Genomic DNA, 18,644 nt, shown 5'->3' on the forward strand with positions numbered 1-18,644 from the left:
AAAAAGATTAAGCATATAGGTCTCTCAAAGTATTATACTGTACTACATTCTCTGAACAGTGATACAACAGTATTTGCCGAGGAATAAGAATTCTCCAAATAGCAAATTTGTTTAATTCAGAAAAGTCAACATTAACAGATTGATAATTCACTTTGTGTGTTTGAAAAACAGAGTTTAGTTACAGAAGAATAACCAAATAAATACTCAGAAGAAAAAAGAAAAAAAAAAGACGCTTTTATTTGCATCTTATTAGACTTGCCTTGGTTTTTTCAAAATTGGCTTCCTCAGATATTTGCAAAACTTGTTTCACCTGTTCATAAGCACTTGCTTCTCTCTGCTGCGTATCTGCCAAGCTGCTCCTTACGGAAACCAGTGCAGACATCAGGTCATCTCTTTCTCTGTCCGCACAAAAAGAACATTCAGAACAAGAAATGATCAAATGATCATGTCTTCATAAGTCAGGGAGGAAAAGGCATTAATATGTATTAGAAGAGCCAGAGTAGGCCGGCTGAGCACATATTAAATAAAGCACACCCCAGAGAAAGACCCTCTGTCCTCACTTGGCGAGCGGCAGGCAGAGCAGCCGGAAAGGCCAAGAGCCTTCGTGGCAGGACTGCATCTGTGTGGGACAATCATCTATTGTGGAGATAGCTGCAGGGGAAAGCCCAGAAAAGAGCAAATTAGTTTTTTAAACGTTGGGGGGAGGCTCCCTTAAATTTGTACGTTTTACTAGTTTCAAAAGGTTTGGCCATTATAAGACATAGAATGCTGTCTGTGGTCTGATGTCTTTCATTTTTTTTATTATTATACTTTAAGTTCTAGGGTACATGTGCATAACGTGCAGGTTTGTTACATATGTATACTTGTGCCATGTTGGTGTGCTGCACCCATCAACTTGTCAGCACCCATCAACTCGTCCTTTACATCAGGTATAACTCCCAATGCAATCCCTCCCCCCTCCCCGCTCCCCATAATAGGCCCCGGTGTGTGATGTTCCCCTTCCTGAGTCCAAGTGATCTCACTGTTCATTTCCCACCTATGAGTGAGAACATGTGGTGTTTGGTTTTCTGTTCTTGCGATAGTTTGCTGAGAATGATGGTTTCCAGCTGCATCCATGTCCCTACAAAGGACACAAACTCATCCTTTTTGATGGCTGCATAGTATTCCATGGTGTATATGTGCCACATTTTCTTAATCCAGTCTGTCACTGATGGACATTTGGGTTGATTCCAAGTCTTTGCTATTGTGAATAGGGAGTCTTTATAGCATTCTTGCCGTTTTAATGAAAAACCAAGAAAAGTAAATACCTCTCTTCCAATATTTGGTGGTTTACAGTTTGCTTCTGTTTAATGCTAAATATGTGTGACAGAATTCATCAGAATGAATAAATGTTGACCTGGAAAAAAAAAAAAAAGAAAACTTCCAGGGAGATAATTCACCCCAACTTCCTGATAGTGGTGACTTCTCAGGAGAAAAAAAAGAGGTAATAAATGGGTAGACTAGGGTTTTGTTGTGGGTGCTCTCCTCTGCACTGTAGGCCATTTCACATTTCTGACTTCACCTTTTGGTTAATAGTAGTGCCCTTCTCCCCAGTTGTGACAAGCAAAACTGTTTTCAGAAATTTTCCAGTGTCTCTGCAGCAGGGGAGAAAAATTGCTTCTAGTAGAGAACCACTAGAATAGACTGTCTTTAGCATCAGTTCTCAAAAGGAAACAGGAGTGGTGGAGGGTATCAGAAGAGAGATATGAAATAAAATTATAAAACGTATTGCAGCACTATTCACAATAGCAAAGACTGGAACCAACCAAATGCCCATCAATGAGAGACTAGATAAAGAAAATGTGGCCCATATACACCATGGAATACTACGCAGCCATAAAAAAGGATGAGTTCATGTCCTTTGCAGGGCATGGATGAAGCTGGAAACCATCACTCTCAGCAAACTAACACAGGAACAGAAAACCAAACACCACATGTTCTCACTCATAAGTGGGAGTTGAACAATGAGAACACATGGATACAGGGAGGGGAATATCACACACCAGGGCCTGTTGGGGGGTGGGGGCTGGGGGAGGGATAGCATTAGGAGAAATACCTAATGTAGATGATGGGTTGATGGGTGCAGCAAACCACCATGGCATGTGTTTACCTATGTAATAAGCCCGCACATTCTGCACATGTATCCCAGAACTTAAAGTATAATAAAAAATAAAATTATTAAAAAAAAAGGTGGGGGGGAGGTGCTGAAAGGAAAAATGCAGCAAAGTAGGGAAGGTAGGAATTGTAAATCAAAGTAGCAGTCAACATTTTAAGAAAGGACTGAGGCTTTGTCCATGCAGCAGATTCTCCTCTCATTTACTTGAACAAATAAATGTCCTTTCCGTTTTATCTTTCTCCACAATCCTCTTTTTTGTGCTTCTCTTTCAATTACATTCTTTCAGTTACTTATGAACACTTGTTGTTCAATGATTAGTACTGCTGAACTCCTCAAATCTCCTGGTTACGCATATAATATTCACAATTTAACACAATCTTATCCCACTGGGTTTGATCATTGCCAAGACCCACCCCTCTTCAGCAATTCTCAGAAGTACTTTATCCTAAGCTGTTTATTGAGGGTAGAAGTGAACCAAATGCCAAAATGCTCTGGCATGTAAAATAGCAAGGATACAATCTCATAGATTAAATAAGTCTCATATAAAATATTCTAGGATATTTGCAATTTATCGACTGAATAAAAATATCCAGTACGCCAAAGAGAAAGTGAGGCAGGAAACTTTCAAGACACAAAAAGCAAAAAATGTATGTTGGACTGTTACATATGGTATTCCCCATTTTGTTAAAGAGTTGAAGACTAAACCACGGTTTCAAAATCAGTTGAAATAAATGCTTGCAGTTTCCTTTTCATTGCCAAGTTCTTAAACTATGAGAAAAGATCCAACTATGATTTTTTTTTAAATTAGCAAGTTTTAAAGAGTCATAGTTTAGAGGATTATAAACTCTGCTTGAATCACTTTCAGGATTAACCAATGATTCAATTTAAAACATCTCTTAAAGGTAAAATAAACTATTTGTGGTATTTGGAAAGCAGCCACATTTGAAGAAACATGTAACACTGAACAAAGTTACAATTATTAGCAGTTTCATAAAAGTCTTTTTTATTTAAAAAAGAATAAATTGCTACAAATATAAAATTCATGGAAGCAGAGTGATCTTCACTTTAGAATTTCCTGATTTGTTTTAAATTGGTAAAAGTAATTTTTCTTCCAAGGAAATGAAAAAAGAAGTAAATTGTTTTAATTGAATATAATCAAACACAGTTACTATGTAAAAAAGTGGAAGAATGAAGGCAAGATTAAATTATCCTAGTTAAGTAAAAAAATAAACACCAGCAAAATTGAGTATGTATCTATTTATATTTCCATAAAAGTTCTATAACATAAAAGGGGTCTAGCTTCATCAAGGATATGCAATCCAGTTAGGACCTATGATTCTAGAAGAAAAGAAAAATTCACTCTGTAAGGACAGCAAGTCAATATAGGCATCTTACAGTCACCTTTCTTAAATCACTAAGACTTAATGAAGAGCAAAAGTAACTATTCAATGAGATTCTTATCTGTTTCTGATACCATGCAATCACCAAAGCCAAAGTTCCAAAGAAAAAGAATGAACAAAAAAGGCCGGGCGCAGTGGCTCACGCCTGTAATCCCAGCACTTTGGGAGTCCGAGGTGGGCGGATCACTTGAGAGCAGGAGTTCCAAACCAGCCTGACCAACATGCTGAAATTCTGTCTCAATTAAAAATACAAAAATTAGCTGGCTGTGGTAGTGCACACCTGTAGCCCCAGCTACTCGGGAGGCTGAGGCACAAGAATTGCTTGAACCTGGGAGGTGGAAGTTGCAGTGAGCTGAGATCGTGCCATTGCACTCTAGCCTAGGCGACAGAGTGAGACTCCATTTAAAAAAAAAAAAAGAATGGTCAAAAAAGCTCCATGTTTGTAAGTACGCAAACAGACAGATCCACAACAGGATAAAAATCTAACAAACCTGCTGCTTATGGGAAACTTATGTCTAATAGATTTTATCTCTTTTCAGAATATGCTCTTGTCAGGAGTAGTGTTTGTCACACAGTAGATGCTCAACAGAATAAGCAATAAGAAAACAAATAAATGAAGAAAGAGTCTGCTATAGGATGGTGTCAAAAGACGTGAAGTAAAGCTCCCTCTCAGTTCTAATATTTCATGATCTAAACTGAAAACATTACCTATTTTGAATCAGAAACTAGAGTTCAGTTGCTCTGGTTCAAAAGTGTTTCAGAATATTAACTCACCAAATTTAGACTATGGAACCACAGAAAATTATCAAAGATAAAACTCCAATATACAGATAGCTTGTTAAGCCCATCATTCGACAGTGAGACCACAAAACGATTACACTCAAACTCCGTGTAACCGCTGGGCTGACACACTCCACCTTTCTGTAAGGCAAATGCAACGCATGCTTCAAGGTAGCTTTGAGCCCACCTGGGAAGCTTGCAGGTAGGTAGTCATTTTGGCAATTTAGGATTATCTAATCATCCACTCAGGTGTTACTAAATCTTGGTTTTGGTTTGGTTTGGTTTTGACTCAGCCAGTCCACATACCAAATAGCAGCAAGCAACCCCACAAATAATTTTTTTCGAAAGAGCCCTGGGCTGGCAGTCCCCTCTCCTCAACACAAGACCTTGCTTCCTGCTCCATTCCTGTGTCCATCTGGCTTCATCTTGTCTGAGCTTTCCCTTTTTAGCCCCACACTTATCCCCTGGGTCTGACAGTGCTACTTATATAATCTGCCTTTCAGAAACAGCCGATTCCAGCCACCCAGGGTAACTGCCCAGTTAGCTACAGTCCTGCTCCAGATCCCGCAGTCCACAGGACCGGCCCAGAGCCACACCTGAATGAGGCTCTCACAGTGGGAAGCCGTACAGATACACATGGCATATCAGTGTGAAAGGGAAAGGGCAGTTCTCCAAATTACCATCTTCCATAGCAAACGTTCTGTGAGTGCTTGTGCTTGGAAACACCTTGTGGATGTGGCGATCAATGTAATCAAGGAGCTTCTTGAAGCAAAGCCAGCAACACCATGTTAACCCTGCAACGTTCCATGATCCAGATGAAAGAGCAGCTGAGGCAGAAAGATGACGTAAAGATCCCGAGTGTTCTGGGGTGAAAAGCGTGCACTTACATGCACTAATGAGCATGTAATATTTAAGAACCTTAGCGCAGCAATCGGGGCCAAAAGGACTGAGAAAGTCCCTTAACAATCTCAGCCAAGTGTTTAAGCAAAAGAGTTGGTCTAATGTATATGCATGAGCTTCATCTTGAAATGTGGAGTGGCTAAGAAATGTCTTATAATTTCTAAATTACTCCAGTTACCATTAATTTTAAGCATTAGTAGGCATCACTAATAAGTGTTACTATGCCGTTTTTACAAAGAAAGTCTAGAAGGCTGACTACAACATTTCTTTGTTCCTCAATTCTGGGAAGTTCCTGCTGTCGTCTTTTAAAGCCAACTATGCAGAGCATGGCCAACGATCCACTCCAAAATCACAAGCTGGATTAAAGCCCCAGAAAAGTACCCTTGGAATCGTTTCTCTTTTTTGAAAAGTACCATGAAACTTCTCCAAGGTACTATGAGCTACAGAAAAGAATTTAAGCAGTTCCATCTTCATTACCATGTGAAGGTATTTTGATCATTAAGCAAGAAAAAGAGGTTACTGTTACTCTTAGCTCCCTTATGGCATAAAGAGGCCAAGTGAAAGGCGAAAGGTCATAAACAATATGAAGACTTCAAGTCAACATAAAAAATATATCCAGTGTCATTGACAGTTGTTAAGTATATTCTCCAAAACGTCCTTGAGTCCTAAGAAACCAGAAACCACCAGAAACATATGGGTGGCCTGGTCTCCAAGTCATGCCTGATCTCCTCCCTGTCAACTGTACAAGCCATTCTTTCTTTCTTTTTTTTTTTTTTTTTTGGAGACAGGGTCTTCCTCTGTTGCCCAGGCTGGAGTGCAATGGCACAATCTTGGCTCACTGCAACCTCCGCCTCCCGGGTTCAAGCAATTCTCCTGCCTCAGCCTCCCAGGTAACTGGGATTACAGGTGTGCACCACCATGTCCAGCTATTTTTGCATTTTTAGTAGAGATGGGGTTTCACCATGTTGGCCAGGCTGGTCTCGAACTCCTGACCTCAAGTGATCCACCTGCCTCAGCCTCCCAAAGTGCTGGGATTACAGGTGTGAGCCACCATGCCTGGCCATCAAACCATTCTTGTGTCAAGAATATATATTCAAAATAGTAAATGCTAAAGGATGCAACAAAGGAGCTGAAAGCTGCTGTCACAATACCACATTTACAAGGAAACTTTTGATTTATCATATTTAAGGTATCATTTTTAAACATTCTATGTTAAAGTCATCCAGGTAATATGATAACAGTTTACGGAGGGGTCAGGCTTCTAACTATACATAAAACTAGAAATCCAAACCCAAAAGGTGCTGGACACTCTTCAAAGTTAGCATAGGACTCAATATTCAGCACTCTGCATTAGTAAGTTTAAAGAAACTGAACACCAGCTTAGGCCAAGAGAACGATACAGAAAAAGAATTAATTGACAATAAAAGCAGAAACCATTCAGTGTTAATAGGTTTAATATCCTTTCCGATATTAATGCAGAACATGAGACAATGATATTCTGCTAACAAGGCAGAAAATTGAACTAAGTAGATTGACATTTACTTCAAGAGGCTACGAGCTTAAATTTAGGATAGAGACAAAGGAATACATAACTGATCAAGAATCTTAATTTCTGAATGACTGCCAGGCTTAGAAGTAACCGAAACATTACAGCTTCCTTTAAAAATATTTTTTCATAATCTAGAAGGATAATATAAAAGGCAACATAATAACCTGTTATTTGTTGGTTATGGTTTTTTCTTTTTTAATTTCTAAATTTTTTGTAGAGACAGGGTTTCACTATGTTGCTCAGACTGGTCTCCAATTCCTGGCCTGACGATCCTCCTGCATCAGGCTACCAAAATGCTGGGATTACAGGCATAAACCACTGTGCCTGGCTTATTAGTTTTGCTAGACTACCTAGTTTTAAGCTCTGGCTCTTTTTATGTGCAACTTTTAATATGCTTTCTTCTTTCTAAAATTAATTTTTAAACTATATTCTCCTTGCAAAATTAGTTACCAATATTTTTAAAGGCCTATTTGACACCCTTTCAACTTCATTGCCTTTGTCCACCTCTCTAGTGGTAATCTCTATTAAATATTTGGTGCTTACTCTTTCAAATATTTTTCTGTGCATATCTATGAACCTTGAAGGGGAAAAATGTAGTATAGTTGTATATGGACTTAAAAAATACAAAAGGTTTCATACTGGATGTATCTTTAGCCATTTTGTTTTGTTTTCCTGCAACAATGTATTTTGGAGATGGTACAACATTAATATACATAGAACTACTTCCGTTTTTCATACTATGCACAAAATGTCATAGTTTATCTAAACCATGTTTAGTTACTCTCCTTTGAACGATATTTAAGTTGTTCATATAATTATAAACAATGCTGCAAAAAGCATTCCCTATACATACCCCATTATGCATGTACATGAGTTTTTTTTCTTGAGGGTAGACTTTGAAAAGTGAAATGCACAATTTGAATATTAATGGACAGTACTAATTTACTTCCAAAGTATTTCCACCAATTTATGAACCCACCAGCAGAATATCAAAATACTTGCTTACTCATAACCTCACCAACTCTTGAAATTATCAATCTTGTTCTATTTTGTCAGTCTGATGGATTGGTTTTTTATTTTTTGATTGTATTTCCTCAAATACTAACAGAATAAATACATTCTGATATGCTGACACCTTCCTCTTTTGTTGCTCACTGATTTCTATTCTTTACCTACTTTGCAACTAGGCAGCTTGTCCTTTTTGTTTGTTTCAAAGGAAATTTATTCTATCGGTCTTTTGTCATGTATAGTTCAAATATTTTTTTCTCAGCCTTTTAACTGAATATGTAATGTTTTATTGTAAGGGAATTTATTTTTTAATAGAAACAAATGTATCTTTTTTCCCTTATGATTTCCACTTTTCATGTCATCCTTAGTACTATAACCCACAACTATAAGATATTTTTTATATTTATTTCTAATGCTTTTATAGTCTGAATTATATCTGAACCTTCAAAACCACCGTGAATTTATTTTTGTAAGGTACAGTTCTGTTCTTGTTTTTCAAATATAAACAGGCAAATTTTTAACTTATCTGAACCCCAATTTCCCTACCTTTAAAACGAGGGTAATAATATCTACCTCATGAATGCTTTAAGATTTTTAAAAATTATGTTCTTAAATTGCCTAGCACAGTCCTTGACATACAATAAATGTTTACTACATTTGTTAGTTGTATCTGAAAATAGTTAATACATATTTAATAGTTATATTGAGCATATATGAATAAATTAACAACATATTTAATACTTAAAATACTTAACAAAAACAGAACCAAGCAGTATAGATCATAAAAACTACTGGTCGGGTCAGGCGTGGTGGCTCACACCTATAATTCCAGCACTTTGGGAGGTCGAGGCAGACGAATCACGAGGTCAAGAGAGCGAGACCATCCTGGCCAACACGGTGAAACCCTGTCTTTACTAAAAATACAAAAATCAGCCAGGCATGGTGGTGGGTGCCTATAGTCTCAGCTACTTGGGAGGCTGAGGCAGGAAAATCACTTGAACCCAAGAAACAGGTTGCAGACAGCCAAGATTGCACCACTGTACTCCAGCCTGGCAACAGAGAGAGACTCTGTCTCAAAAAAAACAAAAACCAAACGAACAAACAAACAAACAAAAAAGCTACCAGCCAGTCCACACTGGAAATTCTGTTCATATAACAATCAGTAGGTTAGGTCAGGTGTGGTGGCTTATGCCTATAATCTCAATACTTTGGGAAATTGAGGTAGGAGGATCACTTGAAGCCAGGAGTTCAAGAACAGCCTGGGCAACATAGTGAGACTCCATCTCTACCAAAAAAAAAAAAAATTAATTAGCTGGGTGTGGCGGCACATGTCTGCAGTTACCCAGGAGGCCAAGGCGGGAGGATCACTTGAGCACAGAAGTTCAAAGTTGCAGTGAGCTATGATCGTGCCATTATATTCCAGCCGTGGCAACAGAGTGAGACCCCAACTCAAAATCAACAGCAACCTGCCCCCGACCCCAGGGGGTTAGCCATGTGTGGAAACCACAGCTACAAGACATATTGATCATTCTTGGGAGTATGGAAGGTACAGAATGGTTTTAATATTTATTGAGCACTTACTATATGTCAGGAAGTGTTTTAAGCACTACATAGGTTTTCTCTAGTGACCCCTCAAGGTAACTCTATGAGTTAGGTACTTACGTCACCATTTTAAAAATGAGAAAATTGAGGCACAAAAAGGCTAAGTAACTTTTGCAAGGTTCCATGGTGAGTTGGCAGTAGAATCAGAACATGAACCCAAGCAGTCAGTTTCAAAAGCAGTACTTCTGGTCACAGGCTAACCTGCCTTAGTAAAAATCCCAAAAAGATCTTAAATCTCAAGAAGCAGGTATTATTCCTCCAAACAACAGAAGACTCCAGGCTCAGAGAAGAAAAGTAATTTGTTGAAGGTCAGGACATGGAGCAAAATCGGTCTGACCTTAATGACCACAGTCATGCCACCTCTCCACAGCAGTTCCAGCAGGAGGATCTCTGACTGTGGAGCAGTCAATGCCAAAATGCCTTGTCACATGAACAGCGAACATTTACTGGGTGCCTACTGCCAGCCAGACACTCTGCTAGGAACAAAGGCTATGGAAATAAACAAAACACAATTGCTGCCTCCAGGTGTACACAATATATTGTAAAATCACAGAAGAAAGGAACCTAAGTCAGTTGAGGACAAAATGGGGCAGGGCTGGTGAGAGACTTCTTCTAAAAGGAAGTGATCTGGGGTTATTTAAGTGAGCGTAGCAGACAGAGAGAGGTGACATTGAGCACACAGAAAAGTAGGGGGCATAGAAGAACATACACTATAAACTGCCACTGGGTTCCACATTACATAATAATTCTCAATTTCTACTGAATACAATTTTCACAGGAAAAGGTTCCCTCTGGAATAGTGAAAACAGAACAAAACAGATGTACATAGAGAATTGTTTCACTCAGTTTAGATGAAAACTTTGACAACACAAAAGGTCATCTGTAACTTGTTCTCAGTTAACCCTCAAATATCAATAGTGGGACACAGTGGGTCCTCATAATATTCCTTACAACAGACACACGAGAAAGACGTGGTAATAACTCATTCCATCTGAAGTACAGCAGAAAAATTCAAGATATGGCAAAACCAAAGGAATTTCTATTACACTCACTTTTGTTAAGAATAGTATTCAATTTGTAATTATAGATTCACAGAACCGGACAGAATTGTAAAGACTGTCTAGTTCAATTCTCTCACTTGAAGATGGACTGAAACCAAGAGATACTATTATCTGTTCAAAGTGACAGGGTTTCTGTTCAAAGCGACATGGTGACAAGGCAGAACCTACCCATTTGTCTTCAAGGAAACTACAATGAAGGAACCTTTTAAAATCCATTGTATTTGAAGATTAACAATAATCACATGTGATTTAGCATAGGGCTAAAATAACACAATGCTCCTTTAAAGGCAGAATTTTCCATATTGCCAAAGACTCCGTATGTAGAAGCATACTTACTTCATCAGTCTTTCAATGGTCTGCATGTGAACGTTATTATGGGTCTGGGAAAGAACAGCTTCGTGCTGAGCACATTTCAAACAAAGACCAGCAACCCGGTTGGAAGTATTAGCAGCCAGAAGAAACTCTTTATGCTTTAGTTGCTCTTTAAGATCTTCACAAGTTCTCTGATATTCAGCTAAGTCTTTCCTAAAAAGAGGGGGAAAAAATTCTAGAAAATGGCCAGGTAAAATTACGTGACTTTAAAATGAATCATCATAATGTTAACTACTACTATCATTTATGGGCATTCACCTGATGCTTTAGTTTACATCCAATACCTTATTAACTTTTACCATGACCCTGAAACTTTTGGTGTGGTGATTGTAATTGACACGTTGAATATGACGAGATTTGAATATATTAAATAATTAGCTCAGGTTCTTGTAAGATTTTAATATTAGATTAGAGTCTGCCCAATACTGGCTCTCTTGTTCCAGGATCCAACCTCCATTAATGCTATATTAACCACAAAACAAAAATAAAACTCCAAATATAAATCCCAAATAGTTTTTCTTAAAAAAGAGGTGGGGTAATACAAGGCAACATACTTGAGGTGACGAAAATAACCTCTTTCAAGCATTAACCTCTTAAAATTTTTAGAGTACCTTAAAAGTTCACATAAAAAAACATGGATTTTTATCCTTGACTAGTTTATTACTGCCCATTTTTCTTCAGAAGGAAAACATTAGATAGATAATTATCTAACAACAAACTTCTACAAAGATCTGTTTCAAAAGAAAGTAAGTTACAGAAGGAAGTTACATAGAACTTGCCAGTCATAAGATTTCAGGGGTAGTAGCCATTAGCTAGAAACACAGGCTGCTAAAGAAAGGGCTGGGGGTGGTGGGGAGGTGTGAGTGCGGGTGTGGGTGCAGTTTTTGTTTGTTTTTACTTTATCAGCTCACCTCTGGATGAGGTTTTCTTCAAGGTGACTTTTTAAGGATTAAATGACTTGTGCATGGGTTGTATTTTCCTACCTTATCCTAGTAAAGCTGCGCTAAAGTCAACTTGGCGACTGAGCTTCCTTGCCTAGGTGGCTCTTGTACCATTGTTGTGTTTTTATTATTATTATTTTTATTTAAAAAAAAACAAAACAAAACTTTCAAGCTGAAAAATGAGACTACTGAAGGCAGGAACTTTATCTCCATCTCTGTCTACTCCCTACTGTCACTGTCAGAGTCTCCGTGCTCAGGGGCTATGGCCATCATAACTGGCTCCCTGTCACAGAGAAGAAGTCAACAGCCTGGCTGTCAGACAATTGTTGAGATTTCGGGGGTTGTCAAGCAACCCAGGAGAGGCAGAAAAGACCCACAGGCAATCTAAGGGTTAAAAAAAAAAGCTAATCTAATGGCATTCCAAAGTTGAGGGGAAAAAAGGAGCCGCTTCTACCCTATCCCCAAAATAATAACACCAACGTGGTAAGTTTTCTTTTTCAATACCATGTAGAGAATGTCTGACTTTCAAAGGCTTTATAAAAAGAACTTGGGAAGCACATTCCAAACTCAAAGGGTCCCCATTACTAATTTCGGTCAGGTCCAAACTCAAAATACTCAAGTAGATTTGGTTACTGGCAATGGCAAAAGAGAAAGTTGAAAAGAAGACTGATTTTATTTAAGAAAATGCCTCTTTAAAGAATCTTAAATTATAGTAAAAGAAAATGAAGAAACAGAAGGATTCGGAGAACAAAGTCTAGTTCATTGCAAGTCGGTATTTTAATGTAATTAAAGATGAAATATCTGGATTCTGAATGAGACAAAATAAGTCACATTCCCCTAAGTACAATGATCTAGAAACATATCACTTTAAAAACTGAAGAATCAAGTCATTAAAAAAATCAAAATAAAATAAAGTAGGACAAAAAGCAAGAAAGCAAAAATTAGAGTAATTTTTAAATGTTATGTTTCTTTGTAAAAACAAAAAGTCGAAATCTCTAGAGAAATCCTAAAACTAATCAGGGTAATCTATGAAAAACATAAGAATATTTAAAAAATAAACAAGCACGTTCAATGAAAGCCATGAGTTCTGGCTTTTTTTTTTTTTTTTTTTAGATGGAGTATCCCTCTGTTACCCAGGCTGGAGTGCAGTGGCGTGGTCTTAGCTGACTGCAACCTCCACCTCCTGGGTTCATGTGAGCCTGCCTCAGCCTGCTGAGTAGCTGGGACTACAGGTGTGTGCCACCACACCCAGCTAATTTTTATATTTTTAGTAGAGACAGGGTTTCACCATATCGGCCAGGCTGGTCTCGAACTCTTGACCTCAAATGATCCACCCGCCTTGGCTTCCCAAAGTGCTGGGATTACATGCATGAGCCACTGCAACCGGCTGAGTTCTGGCTCTTAGTATTACTCTAGTTATGTCTCTAGATAGATATGGCCTGGAAGATTTTAAAATTTATTTCAAATTGGACTTATTAAAATAAAATGATAAACAGTATTTGAAAGTTTATTTGATTTAAAAATACTTCATTACCACTATTTAAAAATAATCTTTAACAACAAAAACATTAATTCCTGCTGTCTTTTTCTACTCATTATATGTAAATCACTAATGGTTAATCTATAATATATAGGTCTTACTGGGATCTCTAATAAATAGATTCTATAAAAACTATGTGAAGATTCATCATATACACTCAAATTCATGACGCATACAAATACTCAAACTATTATATTATCATTACAATTTTAAAATTAGATGAAGACTATCTACAGAGAAAAATACTAATAATTTGAAAACTAAAGTGCTTTCTTTTCATTATTATTTTACTTGAATATCATAATTTCTATAAGAGCAGTTAGTGAGTTAGTGATTCTTTTTTTTTTTTTTTTTGATACGGAGTCTCACTGTGTAACCAGGCTGGAATGCAGTGGCACGGTCTCAGCTCACTGCAACCTCCTGTTTCAAGTGATCCCGGGTTTCAGCAATTCTCCTGCCTCAGCCTCCCAGGTAGCTGGGACTACAGGTGTGTGCCACCACGCCCAGATAATTTTTGTATTTTTAGTAGAGACAAGGTTTCACCATGTTAGCCAGGATGGTCTCAATCTCTTGACCTCATGATTCGTCTGCCTCGGCCTCCCAAAGTGCTGGGATTACAGGCGTGAGCCACCAGGCCCAGCCACGATTCTTATTTTTATGAGAAAACACAAGTATTTTACAACTGATGAAGAAATAGGAATGTGATTTGAAAAATAACTCAATTTTAGGCCATTTTATCCTTTAATAATCTGAGGAAAGTTTTTAAATTATATATAAAATGTCAGCAAGTAAGTTTGATAATGACTAAAACTAGAAGTTCAGCAAACATTCAAATATATTTTAAGATCATTATGCTTTTGGTATGACTATAAATGGAAGATTTCACTTTACCTCAAAAACTTCAGTTGGGATTCCTGAATTTCGTATTTTTCCTCATAAGTAAGTTTTAGCTTCTCCTATAGAAAAGAAAAATAAAAGTATATTTTTCTCCATGTCCTGTGTTTTATAAGTAAACTTTAATTTTTTTTTTTGAGATGGAGTTTCACTCTGTTGCTCAGGCTGGAGTGCAGTGGTGCAATCTCGGCTCACTGCAAGCTCTGCCTCCCGGGTTCATGCCATTCTCCTGCCTCAGCCTCCCCAGTAGCTGGGACTACAGGTGCCCGCCACCGCACCCGGCTAATTCTTTTGTATCTTTTTTTTCTTTTTTTTTTTTTTTTGAGACGGAGTCTCGCTCTGTCGCCCAGGCTGGAGTGTAGTGGCCGGATCTCAGCTCACTGCAAGCTCCGCCTCCTGGGTTCACGCCATTCTCCTGCCTCAGCCTCCCAAGTAGCTGGGACTACAGGCGCCCGCTACCTCGCCCGGCTAGTTTTTTGTATTTTTAGTAGAGACGGGGTTTCACCGTGTTAGCCAGGATGGTCTCGATCTCCCGACCTCGTGATCCACCCGTCTCGGCCTCCCAAAGTGCTGGGATTACAGGCTCTTTTGTATCTTTAGTAGAGACAGGGTTTCACCGTGTTAGCCAGGATGGCCTCGATCTCCTGACCTCATGATCTGCCAGCCTCGGCCTCCCAAAGTGCTGGGATTACAGGTATGAGCCACTGTGCCCACCCATAAACTTTAATTTTTAATATTAAGTTCAATTTTTCCTTTTTACCCAAGGTGGGGGAAACATGTCTTCCTAGAAAATATTTTCCTAGTCCACCCCAAATTTTCTATTTTTATTGTGTGAATGCCTGCAAAGAACTGCTGAGTCATAAAATTGATTTTCTTTTTCTTTCAAAATTGCATATATCAGGTCTTATCCCTAAAAGTGTGACTCTGGGAAAAAAACAGTTGTAACCCATAAGGTCCATTAGGGCAAAGATCAGATCTTATTAGACTCCTTCATTGTGGCTGTTGAATATTTGACATACAATAAATATGTGCTAGATGAATGATCAAAAGTAAAGTTTTAAATCACATGATGATAGACTAACTCCTACAAGCCTCTTGGTATCCGGTTATTCTTTCATTCAACAAATATTTATTGTGTATCTAAGATGACGGTGGCTTGGACTTCAAGGAACTTATAAAATATCCCAGAAAGGAATAGAAAAATGAAGAATTTCAATTACAGTTGACCCTTAAATAACATGGAGGTTAGGGGCATTGACCCCTGTACAGTTGGAAATCCATGTATAATTTCTTTTTTTTTTTTTTGAGACAGAGTCTCACTCTGTCGCCAAGGCTGGAGTGCAGTGGCATAATCTCGGCTCACTGCAACCTCCACATGCTGGATTGAAGCTATTCTTGTGCCTCAGCCACCCAAGTAGCTGGGATTACAGGTGTATGCCACCATGCCTGGCTAATTTTTGTATTTTTAGTAGAGATGGGGTTTCACCATGTTGGCCAGGCTGGTCTCAAACTCGTGGGCTCAAGTGATCTGCCCGCCTCAGCTTCCCAAAGTGCTGGGGTTACAGGCATGAGACCCTGAGCCTGGCCCCATGTATAACTTTGACTCCCACAAAACTTAATTACTAATAGCCTACTATTGACTAGAAGACTTACCAATAATATAAACAACACATATTTTGTATGCTATGTATATTATATACTGTATTATTACAAGAAAGTAATCTAGAGAAAAGATAACGTTATTAGGAAAATCAGAAGGCAAAGAAAGTGGTATTTTCTTCATTAAGTGGAGGTGGATCATCATAAAGGCCTTCACCCTACCATCTTCACAGAGTAGGCCGAGTTGGAGGAGGAAAAGGACGGGGTGATCTCGTCTTCTCGGGGATGGAGGAGTTGGGAGGGAAGGCAGGAGAGGCAGGTGAACTTAATTTTATGGAAACACGTGGTAATTTCTGTCTCACTTTGTTATGCTCTTTCTTTTTCTCTAAAATTGTTTCTACACAATATCAACCCTTCTTCCATTTGCTTTAGTTCCAGTGCCTATATCATAGAAGGGTCCATGTCATAAAAGAAGTCAAAAGCAGTCTTGAATAATCAGAACCCTTCTGCCAGATTATCTCATGTCAATTTGCTTTCTGGCACTGCTTCTTCTATGTCTTCTTCCTCATTTTCTGGCACTGGTTCAGAAGCACTCATCTCCATCAAGTCATCTTCTGTTAATTCCTTTGTGTGGTGTCTATTAGCTCTCAAATTTCTCCAAGATCCCTATCTTGAAACCCTTCACTCCCAACCTTTTCCACCACATCCACAATCTCTTTCATGATTTTCTTGACCGACTGCTGTAAATCTTGTAAAGTCATGCACCACATTTGGACAAAGTTTTCTCCAGCAGGAATTCATTGTTATGGGTTTGATGACTTTCGTGGCTTTTTCTATAACAATGATGGCATTTTCAATGCTGTAATTCTCTCACACTTTCATGATGTTCTTGCTACTGGGGTTCCCTTCCATTGTGTTGAAAATCCTTTCCATAGAGTATCCGTGTGTAATGAGCCTTAAAGATACTTATGACTCCCTGGATCTTGAGGCTGAATTAGAGACACCGTGTTTGCAGGCAAGGAGACCACTTTGATGCCTTTAGTGTTGAACTCGTGGGGTTCTGGGTGGCCAGAGTCATTGTACAATATCAAGAAACTTTAAAAGGCAGTCTCTTACTGGCAAGGTACTTCCTAACTTCAGGGACAAAGTATCAGTGGAACCAGTGTAGAAAAAGGTTTCTTATTGTCCAGGCCTTCTTGTGGCACAACCAAAAGACTAACAGTTGGTGTTTATCTTTTCCCTTCAAGTCTCATGAGTTAGGAGCTCTGTAGATAAGGGCAGTCCTGATCATAAACCTGAGTACATTTTACAAAACAATAGAGTTAGCTTATCCCTTCCTGCATCAAATCCTGGTGCTCACTTCTCTTCCATACTAATAAAAGTCCTTTGTGACATTTTTTTCCCCCTCAGAATAGAGCACTTACATCTGCATTAAAAACCTATTCAGGTAGATATCATTTCTCCTAAATAATTTTCTTCCTTTTTTTTTTTTTTTTTTTTTGAGACAGAGTCTCACTCTGTCACCCAAGCTCGAATGCATTGGTGCGATCCTGGCTCACTGCAACCTCCACCTCCTGGGTTCAAGTGATTCTCGTGCCTCAGCCTCCCGAGAAGCTGGGATTACAGGCACATGATACCATGCCTAGCTAATTTTTGTATTTTCAGTAGGGACAGGGTTTCTCCATGTTGGCCAGGCTGGTCTTGAACTCCTGACCTCAGGTGATCCACCCACCTCAGCCTCCCAAAGTGCTGGAATTACAAGTGTGAGCCACCACACCCAGCCTCTCCTAAATAATTTTCATAATGGCATCTTGAAACTTGTCTGCTGCCTCTTGGTCAACAGAAGCTGCTTCTCTTGTTATCTTGACATTTTTAAAGCCAAATCTCTTTCTAAAATTATCAAACCATCCTTTGCTGGTGTTAAATTCTCCAGCTTTACATCCTTTACTTTCCTTATTTTTTTAAGTTGTCATAAAATGACTTCTTTTTTTCTTCTCAAATTATATTAGAGTCTACAGGTATGCTTTTCTTCAGAAATCCTGTACCCACATAAAACTTGCATTTTCCATGACAGATAAAAAGGCATTGGGCAAAAGTATAAAGTTTTTGTACGTGTTGGCACGGCTGCAGTGATGGTTTCACAAATTTTCTTTTCTTTTTGTACAATGGTCCTCATATTGGATTAGTTTATCTAGAAATGGGGCAACCACAGCTGCTGACTTCAATCTATGGAACGTATCAAGCAATGTAACTTTTTCCTGTAATGTCATGACATTGCTTCTTGGGAGCGCTTCCAGCATCACTAGCGGCACTTTGCATGGGCCTCATGGTGTTATTCAAGGTTTACAGTATCACACTAAACATGATGAAAACTACACGAGAACTGCCAAGAGATCACTTTTTACTGTAATATGCAATTTACTGAAGAGACAAACTGTTTACACAGAGATAACTAGTGTCACATGGTATTTTAAGCAGACAATTGAAACACCTGAACTCACCACAATAGCAATAGGAGATGGTTATGAAGTTATTATAGTAGTACAGTATGTGCTACATTTAACTTTATGCTGTTATAATTTAATACTGCATCTTTATGTTTTTTTGCATTCCTCCTGACTGAGAATGACTCCATGTACAGTCTGTAAGTGATAGTGTTCATAGGTTTTGATAAATTTTAACTTTCTATAATAGATTTGTATATTTTATGGTAGTAGATGATAAAACAGACTATTAGCTACATATATTTTATTCATTTATGACATACCTCTTTCTTAATTTTTTCATATTTCTAGGCTACATGGTTCATCTGCAAGTTTTTTCAAACTGCCACAAATCTCAAA

General features: G+C 38.4%; 1 protein-coding gene across 19 annotated transcripts in view; it reads right to left on the reverse strand.

The window, feature by feature from the left end:
* SDCCAG8 (SHH signaling and ciliogenesis regulator SDCCAG8) overlaps positions 1 to 18,644 on the reverse strand; it is a 249,512-nt gene that overhangs the window by 188,591 nt on the left and 42,277 nt on the right. For 18 of the 19 annotated variants that reach the window (XR_013415966.1, XR_013415967.1, XR_013415968.1 and 15 more), the window contains 3 exons: positions 14,200 to 14,264; positions 10,792 to 10,980; positions 260 to 398 (listed from right to left, as the gene is read on the reverse strand). Coding sequence is in view for 13 of the 19 variants with exons in the window: in XM_077998216.1 (XP_077854342.1) it covers positions 260 to 398; positions 10,792 to 10,980; positions 14,200 to 14,264 (393 nt within the window). In the remaining 6 variants the exon portion in view is untranslated. Of the gene's footprint in view, positions 1 to 259; positions 399 to 560; positions 652 to 10,791; positions 10,981 to 14,199; positions 14,265 to 18,644 lie in introns of those variants that run through there. The other variant, XM_077998217.1, reaches the window with a different exon arrangement.

This window comes from Macaca mulatta, chromosome 1 (assembly GCF_049350105.2).
Source record: "Macaca mulatta isolate MMU2019108-1 chromosome 1, T2T-MMU8v2.0, whole genome shotgun sequence".
Taxonomy (NCBI): Eukaryota; Metazoa; Chordata; class Mammalia; order Primates; family Cercopithecidae; genus Macaca; species Macaca mulatta.